The sequence below is a fragment of the Theropithecus gelada genome, chromosome 1 (assembly GCF_003255815.1).
Source record: "Theropithecus gelada isolate Dixy chromosome 1, Tgel_1.0, whole genome shotgun sequence".
Taxonomy (NCBI): Eukaryota; Metazoa; Chordata; class Mammalia; order Primates; family Cercopithecidae; genus Theropithecus; species Theropithecus gelada.
Genome location: NC_037668.1, coordinates 55,529,499 through 55,548,872, shown reverse-complemented (window position 1 = coordinate 55,548,872; position 19,374 = coordinate 55,529,499). Strand labels below are relative to the sequence as shown.

The window sequence follows — 19,374 nt, the reverse complement described above, 5'->3', positions numbered from 1 at the left end:
CTCCCCTCCCCTCTCCTCTCCTCTCCTCTCTTCTCTTCTCTTCTCTTCTTTCTTTTCTTTTCTTTCTGGCAAAGTCTTGCTCTGTCACCCCGGCTGGAGTGCAGTGGTGCAATCTCAGCTCACTGCAACCTCCGCCTGGGACTACAGGCACGTGCCACCATGCCTGGCTAATTTTTGTATTTTTAGTAGAGATGGAGTTTTACCATGTTGACCAGGCTGGTCTTGAACTCCTGACCTCAAGTGATCCACCCACCTCGGCCTACCAAAGTGCTGGGATTACAGGCATGAGCCACCACGCCTGGCCAAGAGTCTGTTTCTGGTAAACTATTATTTTTTTCTGTTAAGAATTTGGTAGAGCCTAAATATATGTATATATTTTAAAAAGCAACTTTCTCAGTAAGTTCTGGTAGTGTTTTGTTAAGTGTAAAGTTACTATAAATAGTCCTACAGTGGATAATACTATGATATGTTAGTCATGCCTCCGGAACAAAGTAGCCAGAAGAATTCCCCAACTTTACCGCAGTCAGTTGGCTGCACTATTTATTTATGGAAGGTATTGACCAGTATGGTGATGGTTTTTATCTGTCTACAGAAAGTCCCATCAGGGAGGTGTAGGTGGTTGCAGTTTTTTCTGGTTACAGAAGTGTGATTTGTGCTGTTGCCTAAGTTGTGAGACCTGAAAGGCTCTCTTAGGATCACACTAAAGGGAGCCTTAAGAGAGGTTAGCTGAGTGTAGGTCTGCTGGATATTTGTGTCTACTTTAGCAGGGCTCTGAGTACAAGGGATTCTGAGTGAATATATTAGTAAGTATGTTAGATTTTTTTTTAAAGGTATTAAATCAAGAAAGTAGGCTTTCAGCTGATGGGACTTTAATGGATTTCTGAAAGATAGGAAACAGTGAGACCAAATTAATGGAAAAAATGGGAGAAGAAATCACAGCCAAAAGTATATGTAGAAGTTTCAGAAATGTAGCAGACTCCAGGTAAACAAATATGAAGAACTGAAGGGTACCTGGAAAATTTATCAATTGCAGCAATCTGGGAGCATTTATTCAAGAAAAATGACTGAATCTTGGCCAAAACAGCAAACTTTGTGGCATTTTAATTTTCCCTTTTCCCTCTAGCTTCTCAGTAGCCTTGGAAACCAACAGCCTCCAATCATGGTGAAAACCAGCCACTGGAAGGGATAGATTGAGTTTAGAGTTCTTCAAAGCTCCATTCCCAGAGTTGTCATTATTTTACCTAGCTGGTGGTTCCTTGAAAAACCTCATTCACAAGACCATCTGTATTTGACCTGATTTGAAGCTCACTTAGTACAAACAGCCTTTCCACCCTGGAGTGTTTATTGAAAACAATTAAAGGCAATTGTTGAACAACTTGAGTGCTCACCATCTTGAGTGACAGTGAATAATTAAATCAAATAATAGGTTAACCGAGAAGCTTAAAAGGAAAAGCTGGGAAATGCGATGTTCATAAGGAAATTTAAGAAGCTCTGGTATGTTTCTGGGAATCTAGAAGGCTATGTGCATGTGTAGGGCTGTGTGCTGCATGCTTAGGAAAGAACTAAGAAGATCCTAAGCTGTCAGTTCTGATTAATCTCTAGGCTTTGTGCAAGCAAGAAGTAAAGGCTAAGGAAAAGTTGTAAACTGCTTGGCTGAGTGTGAAAGGTATGCCCTAACACATGGTAGAGAGCCTGAGACTTATACTGGTAAGCATTTAAGGAAGTCTCTGCCCAGTCATTAGCTGATCACAAACGAACAGCAGAAACTTTAGTGACCACATATGATAGATAACTAATATTTTAGATAATTAGTTCAGGAAAGTCACTAAAAGAAACAACAATAAACAGTAACAACAGTAAACAGTAGTAACAACAAATACCTGGTAGGGGAAGAATCTGATTTTCCGAGTTGTCACATTACATTGTTTAAAATGTTTAGTTTTCAAGATACTATTACAAAGCGTGCAAAAAACCACTTAAGTATGGTCCACACATAGGAGAGAAAGCAGTAAAATAGAAAGTGCACCCTGGGGAGCCCAAATGTTGGACTTTAATATTAGGCAAAGACTTTAAATCAGCCATTTAAATTGTGTTTAAAGGGCCTGGTATGGTGGCTTGCACTTACTGAGTGGAAGAATTGCCACTGCACTACAGCCTGGGTGACAGAGCAAGACCTCATTTCTCAAAAAAAAAAAAAGTTCAAAGAACTAAAGAAAACCATGTCTAAATAGCTAAAGTAAGGTTATGTGAACTATATTATGTTAGTCCACTTGGTTTGCCCTAACAGAATACCAAAGAATGGGTGGCTAAAATAACACATGTATTTTCTCACAGTTCTGGAGATTGAAAGTCTAAGATCTCTTTTAAATGAGTACTAACTTCTATTTTAGGTATAATTGTTTCTGAATAATTGTATGTTGTATAGTTCTACCTCTAGTGTTTAAGATAGGCTAGAATTCTTCCACCATTTCAATTTAAATAAGGAAAGGATATCTGAAGGTAGTCACACTTAGAATAAAAATAAGAATTTTTACAATTTGACCTTAAGTCATCTATGTAATGGAAAATTCTTCTGTTATGATAACAGGTAATAGAGCCTACATTTCAAATCTCTATACTCATAAATAAACTGTTGATCCAACTGTTTTTGTAGTTTTATCTGCCAATGTTTCAGATCTTGTTACTCATAAATAAACTGTTTATTGTTCCAACTATGTTTATAATTTTGTTAGCCAACATTTCAGATCTCTGTACTCATAAAAAAACTGTGGTCTAACTGTTTATAATTTCATTTGTTCGTATTACAGTCATAGAATTTTATGCAGCTTCATATGTGATTTTTTTCTAAAAATCTAAGTAGATCCTATTATAACTTTTGAGGTATAATTTACATACAGTTAATTCTTTTAAACGAACAGTTCTGTAAGTTTTACAGATGCATACAATTTTGTAAAACCACATCAAGATATAGAGGGCCAGGTGTGGTGGCTCACATCTGTAATCCTAGCACTCTGGGAGGCCAAGGTGGGTGGATCACCTGAGGTTAGGAGTGCGAGCCCAGCCTGGCCAACATGGTAAAACCCCATCTCTACTAAAAATACAAAAATTGGGCTGGGTGCAATGGCTCACACCTGTAATCCCGTCACTTTGGGAGGGCGAGACAGGTGGATCACTTGAGTTCAGGAGTTCAAGACCAGCCTGGGCAACATGGTGAAATGCTGTCTCTACTAAAAATACAAAAAAATTAACAAGGCATGGTGACACATGCCTGTAATCCCAGCTACGCGGGAGGCTGAGGTGGGAAGATTGCTTGAATCCAGGAGGTGGAGGTTGGTTGCAGTGAGCCAAGATCACACCACTGCACTCCTGCCTGGGTGACGGAGGAAGACACCATCTCAAAAAAAAAAAAAAAAAAAAAAAAAAAAATTAGCTGGGCGTGGTGGCACATGCCTGTAGTCCCAGCTACTTGGGAGACTGAGGCAGGAGAATTACATGAACCCAAGAGGTGGAGGTTGCAGTAAGCCAAGATCACGCCACTGTACTCCAGCCTGGGCAACAGAGTGAAACTGTGTCTCAAAAAAAAAAAAAAAAAAGATATAGAATAGTTTCATCAATCCCAAAAAGGATCCCTTGTGTGTCTTTATAGTCAACCTTTTTTCCCATCCCCAACACTGGCAACTGCTGATCTGTTTTCTGTTCTTGTAGTTATGTGATATAAATGGAATTATACAATATGTAGGCTTTTGAGTCTAGCTTCGTCCACTTAGCATAATGCATTTGAGTTTCATCCAGATTGTTTTGTGATTTACTGTACACTATTCCATTGTATGGGTATACTGCAGTTTATTCATGTGCCAGTTTGAAGGGCATTGGAGTTGTTTCCAGTCTTTGGCATATATATGAACAAGCTACTGTACACATTTACATACAGGTTTTTATGTGAACATAAGTCTTCTTTTCACTTAGTTAGATACCTCAGAATGGGATTGCACGGTTGTATAGTAAGTGTGTGTTTACCTTTATAAAGAACTGCCAAACTGCTTTCCATGATTAGTTGTACTGTACCATTTGCGTTCCCACCAGCAGTGTACAATTTCTTTTTTTTGTATGTTTGTTTTTTTTTTTTTGAGACGGAGTCTCGCTCTGTCGCCCAGGCTGGAGTGCAGTGGCCAGATCTCAGCTCACTGCAAGCTCCGCCTCCCGGGTTCACGCCATTCTCCTGCCTCAGCCTCCCGAGTAGCTGGAACTACAGGCGCCTGCCACCTAGCCTGGCTAGTTTTTTGTATTTTTTAGTAGAGACGGGGTTTCACCGTGTTAGCCAGGATGGTCTCGATCTCCTGACCTCGTGATCCACCCATCTCGGCCTCCCAAAGTGCTGGGATTACAGGCTTGAGCCACCGCGCCCGGCCTACAATTTCTATTGTACATTGTTCTAGTTGTACAGAGTTCTTGTTGTTCTGCATCCTTGCCAGCATTTGGCCAGTTTTTAAATTTTTATTTTAGACATTCTAGTAAGTGTGTGTTGGTATCATATATATATATATTCCCCCACTTCCCCCAGGGGCTCTCTGTCCTAGTCTCTGCTTAGCCTAAATGAAAGGATCTAAATCTACAGAGGCCAACAGTCCCAAACTTTTGGAATCTCCTCTGAATGCAGCTCATTACTGTTTACTAGATTCCAGACTTTATTCAGATTTTACTATTTTTTCTACTAATATCTTTTTTCTGTTCTAGGATCCAGTTCAGAATACCACTTTGCATTTATATAGTTTAATTTTTATCTCTGGCTGTAACTAACATGCTACTGGTTTATAAGATACTGCTACTAGTTTTGGTTCTGTTTTTTTGCAGGACTATTTTTTCAATTCCTATTTGTCCCAAAATGCTTTTTATGCCATACAATTTTATTTTGAGGAATGAATTCAATTTGTGTGTCATCATTTTGAGTTGCATTCAGAGGAGATTCCAAAAGTTTGGGACTATTGACCTCCGTAGATTAGATCCTTTCATTTAGGCTAAGCAGAGAATAGTACAGAGAGCCCCTGGGGAAATTGTTTCAATTATGAGTCTTTATCAAGAAATGTTTAAGTTCCTAAATTTTATTCTTATTTACTTTGTTGCTTGAAGTTGGAATTAACAACTTTACTTGGTTAAATTAGCTGAGCTTTTATAGTTTTATTCTGTTTGATGTATACATTTTTGTAAAGGGTAGTTAAATGGCATCTTCAACATTGACATGAACTTTTGACGCAGCAGCTAAAAGTAATTATGATTTCTTTCAGAATGTGTCTTTAATACCTGGCATATTTTATCCTGGATTCTATTTCAGTGTTTTTCTTCCAGCTTGAAATGTTCTATGAATATGTTTAGAAAGAATTTCAGGGCTCTATTCAAGACACACAAAAAAGAAATCCCAAAGAAAAATACATGCAAAAAAATAATTGCATTAGAAAAGTCACGTTTTTCCAATGAAAAAAATTTCTCATCATTTAGTACCATCTTATGATGTGTTTATCAGTGTTCTTGATACAGTGCTAAGCACAGTGTTGCCAAGTTAAAAATTAAATGTTTAGTAAATGATTTATGCTACATGAGAGAAATGCAAAATAGGAACTTCAAAACAGAAAAATATGAGCTTCAATCTTGAGGCATAATTTACCTAAGATTGTTATTTAAGATAAATTGGAAAGGAGGACTTTGATATATTTCAGGTTTAACTCTAGCAGTAATTTTTTTCCCTAAGCAGAACACATCAAACAGTATAGTGAGGCCAGGCATAGTGGCTCACACCTGTAATCCCAACACTTTAGGGGGCTGAGCTAGGCAGATCACTTGAGGTCAAGAATTCGAGACCAGCCTGGCTGATATGGTGAAACCCCATCTCTACTAAAAAATACAAAAATTAGCCGGGCATGGTGGTGGGCGCCTGTAATCCCAGCTACTACGGAGGCTGAAGTAGGAGAATTGCTTGAACCTGGGAGGCTGAGGTTGCAGTGAGCTAAGAGCACGCCATTGCACTCCAGCCTGGGTGATAGAGGGAGACTCCATCTCAAAACAAACAAAAAACAGTATAGTGAATGTATGCAGACTTTAAGTGCTGTCTTACAAATACTAGTGTTGAGTTTGTTAAGGCTTTGGAAGGATCTTGTAAGATTTCTCAAGATCCATGAAGTACCTGAGACTGTCAGTGTTATTGTTACCTGGACATAAATTTAAGGTTTATCCCAGAGTGAAAGCAGGAGAGTGCTAACTTTGAAGTTATGTAACACTTTCATTAGAGAGGCAAACTTGACAATTATTTGGAAAGTTTTTAAGTGTTTTATGTTTATTATTTTTAATGTCTGGAAGCATTTTTTCATCTGTATGTACAGTTGTGTTCTCTTATTTACATTTCCTTTTTTTTTTTTTGAGACAGAGTCTCACTCTGTAGCCCAGGCTAGAGTGCAGTGGCATGATCTCGGCTCACTGCAACCTCTGCCTCCTGGGTTCAAGTGATTCTCCTGCCTCAGCCTCCTGAGTAGCTGGAATTACAGGTGCCCACCACCATGCCTGGCTAATTTTTGTATTTTTTAGTAGAAATGGGGTTTCACCATGTTGGCCAGGCTGGTCTCAAGTTCCTGACCTCAGGTGATCTGCCTGCTTCAGCCTCCCAAAGTGCTGGGATTACAGGTGTGAGCCACCACTCCCAACCCCTTATTTACATTTTCTTATTTCCCACTTTTGTTTTCAGTTTGTCTGTTTCTTTCAGTGGTCAGGAGATGGTCAACAAGCCCAAACAGAGAGGTAATAGCAAAACCAAGCAAACGAAAAACATAAACTTTGCTATTTGTATTAATTTCCTGTGGCTGCTATAACAAATTACCCCAAACAGACTTTGGGGCTTGAAACAATAGAAATTTATTCTTTCACTTCTGGAGGCCAGAAGTCTGAAATCATGGTATTGGCAGGGCTGAACTTCCTCCAGAGGCTTTAGGGGCAATCATCCTTTGCCTCTCCCAGCTTCTGGTGGCTGCTGACATTCCTTGACCATAACCCTCCAGTCTCTTCTTCCATTTTCACATTGCCTTCTTCTCTGTATGTGTGTTAAATGTCTGCTTTTCTCTTATAAGGACATTTGTGATGGTGTTTAGGGCCTATGTATAATCTCATCTCAAAATCCTTAATTACATATGCAAAGACTGTTTTTCCAAATAAGGGAACATTCACAGGATCTGGGTATTAGGATATGGACCTATCTTTGACTAGAAATCTATTTCATGATAACTGTGTGTATATGTGTTTGGGGAAGGGGATTTCCCCTCTCCTCTCTTCCTTTTCTATCTCCCTTTTTCCCTTTCTTCCTTCTCCTCTTCCCTCCCTCTCTCTTTTCTCCCCACCCTCCTTTTTCTTCTTCTCTTTTTTTTTTTAATAGATGGGGTCTCTTGCTATGTTGTCCAGGCTGGTCAACATACCAGATTACCAGATTACTCCTAGGCTCAAGGGATCCTCCTGCCTCAGCCGACCCTTCCCACTTTGACGCCCAGCCCCAGTTAAAATTACTTGTTTTGGCCTGCCATGGTGGCTCACGACTATAATCCCAGCAGTTTGGGAGGCCGAGGCGGGTAGATCACCTGAGCTCAGGAGTTTGAGACCAGCCTGGGCAACACGATGAGACTCCGTCTCTACTAAAATACGAAAAAGTAGCCGGGTGTGGTGGCATGTGCCTGTAGTCCCAGCAACTTGGGAGGCTGAGGCGGAGAATTGCTTGAACCCAGGAGGTGGAGGTTGCAGTGAGCCGAGATTGTGTCATTGCTCTGTCTCCAAAACAAACAAACAAAAAAAACTTGTTTGATTAACAGTAAATCAGTCCGCCACGGTGGCTCAAGCCTGTAATCCCACTTTGGGAGGCCAAGGCGGGCGGATCACTTGAGACCAGGAGTTCAAGACCAGCCTGGCCAACATGTTGAAACCTTGTCTCTACTAAAAATATAAAAATTAGCCGGGCATGGTGGTGGACACCTGTAGTCCTAGCTACTCCAGAGGCTGAGGCATAAGAATCACTTGAACCTAGGAAGCGGAGGTTGCAGTGACCCAGGATTGTGCCACTGTACTCCAGCCTAGGTGAGATTATGACACTGCACTCCACCCTGTCTCAAAAAAACAAAAAACAAAACAAAAAAACCCAGTAAATCAAAGTCTGTACATTGTAAATTAAGGACTTACGGTTATAAAGATAAATCTATTTGTTTTTGTGGGGTTTTTTGCTAGCCTGTACAGGGAGTTAATAAGTAGCATAAAAAGAATATCAGGGAGCTCTCTGAGTCTGAATCTCTTCTGATTCTGAGGGCTGCCAGATTCAGAAGTAGTTCTTTGTTCAACTAAGCTCTTTATTCCTCTAAAGAAAAAAAAAGGAATGTTATTTTTGGATTTTTAGGAGGTCCTTAAAGTGCCAGTCCATACATTGAAAAAGAATTTCTGAGTTTAAATTTAAAATATTTTAAAACTTTAAGAACATGATATTATATCATAAGATCGAAGTAATATAACATAGGATAGAGATGTAATGAAAGAAAAGGAATAAGTAGCCTAAGGTAATAATATTAGGAATGTAATTTTTTTTGTTGTTTGAGACGGAGTCTCACTCTTGTTGCCCAGGCTGGAGTGCAGTGGTGCAATCTCGGCTCCTCACTGCAACCTCCACCTCCCGGGTTCAAGCGATTCTCCTGCCTCAGCCTCCTGGGTAGCTGGGATTACAGGTGCCTGCCACCACGCTAATTTTTTAAATTTTTAGTAGAGATGGGGTTTCACCATGTAGGCCAGGCTGGTCTTGAACTCCTGACCTCAGGTGATCCACCCGCCTCAGCCTCCCAAAGTGCTGGGATTACAGGCACGAAGGAATGTAATTTTAAAAGGGAGGGTTTTATGCTCAATTTTGCATAAAGGAGACAAAAAACTTCAGACAAGGGAGTTCAGAGTTTTGGGTTCCGCCACTGTTTCTGCTGCTTACAGGTTCATGAGGCAGTGCCTTCTCTTTTGTTTAATTTCCTCAATTTTAAAATAAGGATTACATTTAATGATCTGTAAGACTTTTTATCCTTTGTAGCATCTTTTGTTATATATTTTCTCGCATTTCCAAGAGAAAATTTTATCTGTCCAGTAGAGTGAAACCAAATGTTGAGTCTTTTCCGATAGCAAATTCTTCAACTATTGGAAGTTCATTGCTTTTGCTTAGAGCTGTAAAATGAACCAACCCTGAGTTTATGTACAGTGTCTAAATAACTTCTTAGGAAAGAGATGACACAGCCAGAAAATCAAATGAATCTTTCTGCCTATATTGTTGTCACAAACTTTAAGATTTTTTAGGTAAGGGAGGATCACTGCAATTTGAATTGCTTTCCCTTCAAAGCTGAAATTTTTTTCCAATGGAAAAAGTTGGGGGCAAGAATGAAGAACTTGTGTCTAATTTTAGCTTAATATCTTGAACATTTTTATATAAGCATTTAAAAATATGTATTTAAACATTTTACTATACTTTTAAATGTAACTTTGTATCTGCTTTTGATTCTTATCAAATTATATGTAAGCTATTATTAAACTAACATAAAAACATGTATTTTTTCACTTTTTAAGTAAGCTTGTATTGAAATAGTTTACAGTTATGGTATAGTTAAACTTATTCTTCATGTGTTGGTTGTTTCACATTTTTTGTTTCTTAGACAACAAACGTATACTATTTTTAAAAGTAGAGTTTGCTTTCTTCCTCCCTGTATGTAATTCTTGTGTGAGCACCGAAGAAAAATTATTCAGGTTAGGCCATGGCCAATCTTATGACCTCTTTTATACTTTATCCAGGAACAGTTTGAAGACACATGTGATTTTACAGCTGTGCCTGACTGAATATGTCTTTATCTTCTTATAACCCAGATAACACTTGGTTTTGTTGTTTAGATTTTTTTTGGTAGCTTAATATGTATGAAGTCGTATCTTAAGAATATTACAATTTATATTTCTCCAATTAGTAGTGAGACAGTCTTTTTTCTCAAGTGCTGATTTAATCTCTGTGGTTTAACCTGCCTGTTTTTATTCTTTGACAGGTTTATGAGTTAGTCATTGTTTGCTCCATAATAATAGATGATCGGGAAATGTTGAATTGATTTGGTGTATGTTATAAACATTAAGTTTTATTTATCATAATTCTTACAGATATTGCCTGAATTTATAATATTTTAATGTTAGATTTTTTTATTGCTTGAAAGTTTATTTTACATAATTGGATTTGTCAAATTGTCGTTTATGCTTTCTTTGAATTGACCATAAATTCATCTCTTTTCCATAGTGAGATAAGGTTACTGTTCTGTTTTCTCCAAAGTTTTTTGAATGCTTAGTTTTTTAATATATTTATAATTAGTTATAGCATATGATGATGTGGATATTTTTTCCATATTGGTATTCAGTTTTTCTGACAATGTTTTCTAAATACTGATTTTTCTCTATTTATTTCATATTTTAAATACTTTATAGATTTGATCTTTTTTTGGCATTTCTAATCTGTTAGGGTTTTTTTTTGTATTTTTTATTGTAAAATATACGTAAGATAAAATTAACTGTTTTAACCATTTTTAAGTACAGTGTTACCCCCCTTATCTGTAGTTTTGCTTTTGGCGGTTTTAGTTACCTGCTATCAACTTTGGTCTGAAAATATTAAATGGAAAATTTCGCAAGCAAACAATTCATCAGTTTAAAATTGTGCACCGATCTGAGTAGTGTGATGAAGTCTCTCTCCATTTTGCTCTTTCCTGCCTGGGTCATGAATTATCCCTTTATCCAACACATTCATGTCGTAGACGCTTCCCGCCTGTTACTTAGGAGCCATCTTAGTTATCAGATCACTTGTTGAGGTGTCTGCAGTACTTGTGTGTTTGAGTAACTTTTTTTTTTTTGAGACACAGTTTCACTCTTGCCCAGGCTGGCGTGCAATGGCGTGATCTCGGCTCACCATAATCTCCGCCTCCCAGGTCCTGGTTCAAGCAGTTCTCTTGCCTCAGCCTCCTGAGTATCTGGGATTACAGGCATGTGCCACCATGCCCAACTAATTTTTGTATTTTTAGTAGAGACGGGGTTTCACCATGTTGGCCAGGCTGGTCTCGAACTCCTGACCTCGTGATCCACCTGCCTCGGCCTCCCAAAGTGCTGGGATTACAAGCATGAGCCACCGCGCCCAGCCCGAGTAACTCATTTTACTTAATAATGGCCCTGAAGAGCAAGAGTAGTGTTGCTGGCAATACAGATATGCCAAAGAGAAGTGCATTAAGTGAAAACGTTAAAGTTCTCTACTAAATAAGGAAAGAAAAAAAATCCTATGCTGAGATCGTTAAGATCTACGGTAGGGCGGGGTGCGATGGTTCACACTTGTAATCCCAGCACTTTGGGAGGCTGAGGTGGGCGGATCATGAGGTCGAGATCGAGACTATCCTGGTCAACATGGTGAAACCCCATCTCTACTAAAAATACAAAAATTAGCTGGGTGTGGTGGTGCACGCCTGTAGTCCCAGCTACTCAGGAGGCTGAGGCAGGGGAATTGCTTGAACCCAGCAGTTGGAGGTTACGGTGAGCCGAGATTGCACCACTGCACTCCAGCCTGGTGACAGGGAGAGACTCCATCTCAAAAAGAAAGAAAACAAAATCTACGGTAAGAACTAATCTTCTGTCCGTGAACTTTTGAAGGAGGAGAAGAAATTCATGCTAGTTTTGCTGTCACACCTCAAACTCCAGGTTTTGGCCACACAGTGCATGAAAACTGCTGAGTTAAAATTTATCATAGATATGTATGTATAGGAAAAAAGATAGTCTATATGGGTACCATCTGTGGGTTCAGGTGTCAACTGGGGGTCTTGCAGTATATCCCCCCCTTGGAAAGGGAGACTACTGTTTACAATTCAGTGAAATTAAGTACATTTACAGTGATTTGCAGTCATCATCACTATCGTCTGGTCTCTTTATTTAAGGTATTTTTACTTCAGCCTGCAACATTATTGCTGTTACTCTTGGACAAATTGTTTAAATCTCTGAATCCCAGTTTCCTTGTTTGTAGCATGAGGATGGTAATACCACCTGCGTCTTAGTTGTGGAAACAAAATTTGATGAGATAGTGACTATAAAAATTACTTGGAGCTGGATGCAGTGGCACATGCCTGTAGTCCCAGCTACTTGGGAGGCTGAGGTGGGAGGATTGCTTGAGCCCAGGAGTTTGAGACCAGCTTGGGCAACATAGTAAGACCCCTATCTCTTAAAAAAAACAAAAACAAAAACAAAAACAAAAACTTTGTGTATTATATATGCTCAGTAAATGACAGTTCTCTTATCTTTTCTACTATTATTGGTTTTAAAGAGTGGTATAGATAGGTTTTCCTTAAATGGCCTCTGTTATTCTCCTTTCTCCCAAAATATTCATTATTAATTTTGTCTAATTTTCAATAAGAAACTTGTAGGTATTGGAGTAAACCTTTGTTCACTTCTTTTTTTTTTTTTTTTTGAGACAGTCACGCTGTCTCCCAGGCTCTATATATTTATATATATATGTATATATATAGAGAGAGGATGGCTTGCTTCCCTCTCTACCTAACTGCATGTTGAAAAATAAGAATTTATTGATCTCAAACATCTGTCAGATGAGTCATACACGGGGTTGTTTTTGTTTTTTATATACGTGTATGCACACATTATTTCAAATTGAAAGCAGCGTCTCAATGGATTTGAAACTATTAAAAGCTATTGTCTAAAACATGAAAAATTTGTAACTGTAAAAATAAATGCACATATTAATATTTAAATTGCGTAATTAAGAAAACCTATTGGTGTTTTGTTTTTCTTGTATACCAATAATTAAGCCACTACTGTTGACACTATTTAGCTTTCTATTTTAACACTGAAGGAGTGAAAGTACTTATATTTGTGAATTTACTACTAAAATCTTGGCAAAAAAAAAAATTGTCTAAAATGTGTGGGTGAAAACTGTTAATCATGTGTGTTTCTACCTTCCCCCCTAAAGTTGGACACCAACTATATACTGTAGGTTCCTTAAGGTGATTTCACTATTATTAAATCAATAAGATAATGAAATAGTTGTATGTATGCAACATTGTGTACAGAGAGGAGATAATGAATAGTATTAAATGTTCTCATCTTCCTTTACCTTTTGTTCCCTAATACCTATTCTACCTTTTAAAATTTCAGACTTCACTGCTGTTTGAATTCATAGTTCAAATTTGCACATTATTGTTATTGGAAAATCATATCTAATGAAGGTTTTAGGCCGGATGCGGTGGCTCACACCTGTGATCCCAGCACTTTGAGAGGCCGAGGCTAGTGGATCATTTGAGACCAGGAGTTTGGGACCATCCTGGCCAACATGGCAAAACCCCATCGCTACAAATATTAGCCAGGTGTGTGGTGCACACCTGTAATCCCAGCTACTTGGGAGGCTGAGGCGTGAGAATTGCTTAAACTGGGGAGGCAGAGGTTGCGGTGAGCCGAGATTACACCATTGTGCTCCAGCCTGGGCGACAGAGCAAGTGTTGTCTCCAAAAAAAAAGAAAAAAAAAAGTTTTAGTTATTCCCCCCCAAAAAAAAATAAAAAATAAAAAATTATATATATAAGGCACTTTGGGAAGTGTAGTAAATAAACTTAAAATACAATGTAGTCAGTGATTGAATCTATGGACTACCTTTTTTCTATGTGGAACTGTGTCATAGATATCCAGTTAACTCCTGAATATCTCTGTACATACTTAGCTGCATGCAAGTTCTCTTTCTAGGACCTATAAATCAGACTGTTTTTGCCCTACTTACATACTTCTTTTGAAGTTGTAATTAAGACTGATATATGCCTTGTTTTCATGGAAAACAATTTGGCCTTTATTCTGTGCCCCTTTTTTTTTTTTTTTTTTTTGAGATGGAGTCTTACTCTGTCGCCTGTCGCCCAGCCTGGAGTGCAGCGGTGCAATCTTGGCTCACTGCGACCTCCACCTCCTGAGTTCAAGCAGTTTTCCTCCGTCAGCCTCCTGAGTAGCAGGGATTACAGGTGTGTGCCACCATGCCAGATTAATTTTTTGTATTTTTAAGAGAGACAGAGTTTCACCATGTTGGCCAGGCTGGTTTCAAACTCCTGACCTCAAGTGATCCACTCGCTTCGGCCTTCTAAAGTGCTGGGATTACAAGCGTGAGCCACCGCGCCCGGCCTATTCTGTGCTTTTAAACAAACAAAACACACACACACACACACCCCTACATATATTTAATTTCTTTTCCTAAGCCTAAGAGCTTTAATAACACATTGAAGCAACCTAATTTCTTGCTTGTGGCCATTTACATTTGCAGGGTATGTAGTATGTTGAACTTGAGACAAAACAGAAACTATGAGGTAGGAATCTAATTCGAATTTTGTAATAAAATATTTGTTATTAATTATTTCCCTTCTAACTTCTAAAGAGTAAAAATAAAATTTATGGCCACCACATTACAGAAAGATTCTGCTTTTATTTTTAAGCATGCAAAATCACAATAGTATTCAAAATTGTGTGGCTCTTGAATCAAACCAAAGTTTCTATTTTTTCACTGTCAGCATTCACAGGTAGAGAAGTATAAGGTCTTAGGAAATACTATTTCTATTCTCAATTTTAAATTTTCTCAGAATTCTGTCCATGAAGGCAAATGAATACTGACAAGCTCTATTTCCAAAAAAGGTGATAAAACAAGTGTATTTAGAAACCAGTAGTAAGAATCGAAATTAGAAAATTGTGAAAAGACATTACTTTCCAAATGTTCTAGATTAACTCGGGGCTTGTCTTGTAATTTCATCAGCTGTTTGGCTAAGTTTTAATTATATTTATTTTAATTACATTAAAAATTCACTTTTCTGTGTCACAACTGTTGCATTACTTGATATTTTAAAAGATCAATCTCATTGAATGTAAAATAATGTCAGGTTACATTAATGGTAAAAAAACAAACAAACAAACAAAAAAACACCGTTGGCTGGGTGCAGTGGCTCATGTCTGTAATCCCAGCACTTTGGGAGGTCGAGGTGGGCGGATCATGAGGTCAGGAGATCGAGACCATCCTGGCTAACACGGTGAAACCCCGTCTCTACTAAAAATACAAAAAATTAGCTGGGCGTGGTGGCGGACGCCTGTAGTCCCAGCTACTCGGGAGGCAGAGGCAGGAGAATGGCGTGAACCCGGGAGGTGAAACTTGCAGTAAGCCAAGATCATGCCACTGCCCTCCAGCCTGGGCGACAGAGCGAGACTCCGTCTCAAAAAACAAAAACAACAACAACAAAAAGTTAAGTTCTAGAACTAATACAAGAAAATGAATACTAAGATTTTTTACAATAATTCTGTACTTCCTTTATTACCAAGTTTTGCAATATTGTGTCTTAGTTATACTGTACTTTCATCTCTTGCTGGTAAGTATGACTTTTGATTGTCTAGAATGTACCACTTGTGGAAAATGGTATGAAGTCTTAATAAAAGTTTTAGAACATTGATAGGTGCTGGCACTGTGATGAACACTTGCATTCTAATATTTAGTATGTTCTGATATTTCAGATCATTCAATGTACAAATTATTGCAAGGCAGGAGAATACTGTATTGATGGAAAGTAGTATTTAGATGAATGTTTTGGTAGAATTACATAATTTGTGGTCATTAGTGCATTTTATACACAATGTACCAGAATGTATGTTTGCAAACTTCCCACACATCGTGTGTTGACAGTAGAACCCCAGATTTTGTAATATATCATATTCTTTACTTGTAGGCAGCTTTTTGTTTTAAAATGATCAAAATTATTCATGGTCATTGACCAGTTATTTTGAGATAGCAAGCCTGGTTTTTAAACTTTACTTTTCTTTCTTTCTTTCTTTCTTTTTTTTTTTTTTTGGAGACAGAGTCTCACTCTGTCGCCAGGCTGGAGTGCAGTGGCGTGATCTCAGCTCACTGAAACCTCCGCCTCCCAGGTTCACGTGATTCTCTTGCCTCAGTCTCCCAAGAATGGGGCTACAGGCTTGCACCACCACGCCCAGCTAATTTTTGTATTTTTAGTAGAGACAGGGTTTCACCATGTTGGCCCGGATGATCTTGATCTCCTGACCTTGTGATCCACCTGCCTCAGCCTCCCAAAGTGCTGGGATTACAGGCATGAGCTACCATGCCTGGCCAGTTCTTTTCTTCTAAATACAGAAATTATTTGTGTCCTTTTTATTCTCCTAGATTGAAAAGCTGAGAAGACAAAGGGAATTTTAAAGATGGAAACAACAAAGCGTGCTTATTTTCAAAGAATAGGAGATGTAGAAAGGAATGTCTTTAAATTTTTCCCTTAAAGAAAGTTTTCTTGCAGCTTACAGAATTTATGTCAAGAAATAATAGATTCTTCTTTTTCTATTATAAAATCAGTTTAATATTACCATATTTCTAAAAAGCAAAATTCAATATTTGAACATTTATTGATAATTTATTTCCCCACCATTTATGTTTTTATGTTTTTTCTTTTAAAATGATTCTTCATTATTCAACTTGATAGAATATTGTTTCTTTTTAAAACCAATGACCCCTTTTAACCTGTAAATAGTATTATGTTCTCCTTTAGTGTAATTCAGATTTCTAAAATGAGTTAATTTTTGTGTTTAAAAACAAAATTAAACCACATTATTGAGTGTGTATACACACACACACACACACACACATATATATATATTTTTTTTTAACAATTATTCTTACCTTCCTCCTATCAGAGATGAAATTTATAACTCTTCCCCCATGGTAGAGCGGATATCCCTTTTATCTCCCTTGCTGAAAATATATTAGAGATTGTAGTTTTATAGCCATGGCCTTCAATTAGGGAAAACATGTAATGTTGTAAGTTTTGTATGGATGAGAACTGGTCACACACAAAAAATCAAATTAGCCGGGCTTATGCCTGTAATCCCAGCACTTTGGGAGACTGAGGCAGGCAGATCACCTGAGGTCAGGAGTTCAAGACCAGGCTGGCCAACATGGCAAAAACCCATCTGTACTAAAAATACAAAAATTAGCTGGGCCTGGTGGCGTGCCTGTAGTCCCAGCTACTTGGGAGGCTGAGTCAGGAAAATTGCTTGAACCCGGGAGACGGAGGTTGCAGTGAGCCAAGATTGCGCCACTGCACTCCAGCCTTGGTGACACAGCGAAACTCTATCTCAAAAAAAAAAAAAGAAAAAAGAAATTCAACAAATGAGGTATTGAAGGTATTCCATTTCCCTAATGATTTGGTCCTATTTTGTAGTTTCTAATGGGATGAAATAATATTATGTACATAATGTACATTTAGACAGTATAAAATGTAAAGGATTGTCCCTTAAAGAAAAGATATTTCAATTTGAAACTAAGACTCAAACTAGTAAAACAAAAAATGTTTGATCTTTCATAGTTGTGAATCAGTTTTAAGTCACATTGATTGTGCTGTTCTAAGCTGAGCAAAATAAGTGCAGGGAAGATAGCTCCTATGAGCTTTACTTATTGCACTCTGTAATTCTGTATTGCTAGTTATCTGCGTCATGTAGTAGGAGAACTTAGCTTTTGAGGCTCTGTGTATGAGCTACATGTGAGTGCATTGAGTATCAAGTGCTTCTGACCTTTAAACTTTTTTCTTTTGATATTCTAAATTGGGGTAGGGAATAAAGCTGTGTTAGAGTTGGACAACTTTGCATCTAATTGTAACCTTATGTGTGTTTTCTCTCCTTTTCACATTCTGGAGTGTGGCTTAAAGTTGTGTTGTATTGCAGCACGATGGAGTAATAGAAGTAGAGTGGTAGTATACTGGCATAACAAGTTTTTTGTTTTCTTGTTATTTGTCTATTTTCAGGACTTCTGTAATAAGATTATATACTTTAGCTTTGTATGTGAGTTAGGTACAGTGGTTGGTAGAAAAACTAAAAACAGCTGTGACTTTAATTAAATGTACAAGCAATCACATCTTTTGAGAGAAGTGCTGGTTTCACTTTTGTTAGACAGAAATGGAGTATTTCATTTTTATAATGTATGCAGCTTTCTAACTTTTATCTCTTTGTCTCCTGTCAGTAGGACATGGTAAGGTGGACTTAGAATCCTATTTTTCCTTTTTTGTTTGAAAATCAGGACAGAAAAAGCAGGGTCTGAGAACGTAAAGATTTTGCTTAAATAATTGACTGGGCAGTACAGTTAGTAGAAGCTCATTATTTCAGAATTAAATTAGGTCCTATCTTTGAATGATTATTTTCTTTAGTTCTAAAAGTCAAGGTTTCACTATACTTATTTTTATTATTGAGATGCAGAAGAATTGAGTTTTCCTTTAAATTGATGACATATAGACAGATAGTTTGTTGTGAATGCATTTAGTTGATATTCTGGTTTGTCCTATTTAAAGTGATTCTGTGTGTCTGTGTTAACAGTTATGTAAATGCTCCACATTAAAGCAGGTTAGATGTTATCATAACTTGCTGACTTGCTAGGCCAGTCTCTATCATTTTTAATGTAACTCTAATCCTTAAAAAATTATTTTATTATCTGCACATGGCTTTCATTGTAAGATGTTTAATGCATTAGGCACCATAGTAACCAGCAGAAGTGGTTCCACGTGTTGACTTTTGCAAGGTATTATAAAAGTCATTGTGTACACCTCTCTTGATTTGGTGTAGCATGTCATTTTTGAAGAGCCACGTGCAGGTTTGAGATTTTGTGATTGGAACTCATGTAGAAAGCTTGGGGTAGCAAAATATTAAAAAATTATTATCTGATGGCCTCAATGGTAATACTTTAAGAGTATATAAAGCTTTGAATCCTCCTTTTTAAAAACAGATTGTGAAAACTGCTGAGAGAGACTTGTAATCCAGTCACATAAGCATAATAAAGAAATATTGGTCCTCATGGAAGAAGAACAAGATTTACCAGAGCAACCAGTAAGTATTTCCTTTAACAGTTTAAAGTTGATTATGGAAGAGCTAATCTTAAGGTATTTTAATTATTATTCATTTATAGATTCCAAATTAGAAATAAAAATAAGGAAAAGATTCCTTAATTGTTTCCTTTCAAGAAAACAATGTTGTATTTTTCCAACTTAATTCTAAGGAGTCTAAGGAAAATTTAGCATTACAAAATGAATATTGTATTTAGAAATGTCATTTAAAAAAATAAGTGGCTAGTGTTACAGTTTTTAGAAAATAGGAGGACATTTCTTTACTGATCTGACAGTATATCACCATTTCTACCAGAAAATTTAGTTTTTTTTTTACCTAAATTTCCCTAAGAGAGTTAATTTTTTAAAAAGTAGTAGTAGTGAGGAAAGGTATAATTTGACCACTAGCTAATTCTTGAAAACAGATAAAA

General features: G+C 37.5%; 1 protein-coding gene across 4 annotated transcripts in view; it reads left to right on the top strand.

Annotated features, from left to right (window-relative positions):
* The window catches only part of EYA3 (EYA transcriptional coactivator and phosphatase 3), a 120,761-nt gene that overhangs the window by 12,571 nt on the left and 88,816 nt on the right, over positions 1-19,374 (top strand). For all 4 annotated transcript variants that reach the window (XM_025356006.1, XM_025356031.1, XM_025356024.1 and 1 more), the window contains exon 2: positions 18,847-18,947. In XM_025356006.1, coding sequence (XP_025211791.1) covers positions 18,915-18,947 — 33 coding nt within the window. In that variant the 5' untranslated portion in view covers positions 18,847-18,914. The remainder of the gene's footprint in view (positions 1-18,846; positions 18,948-19,374) is intronic.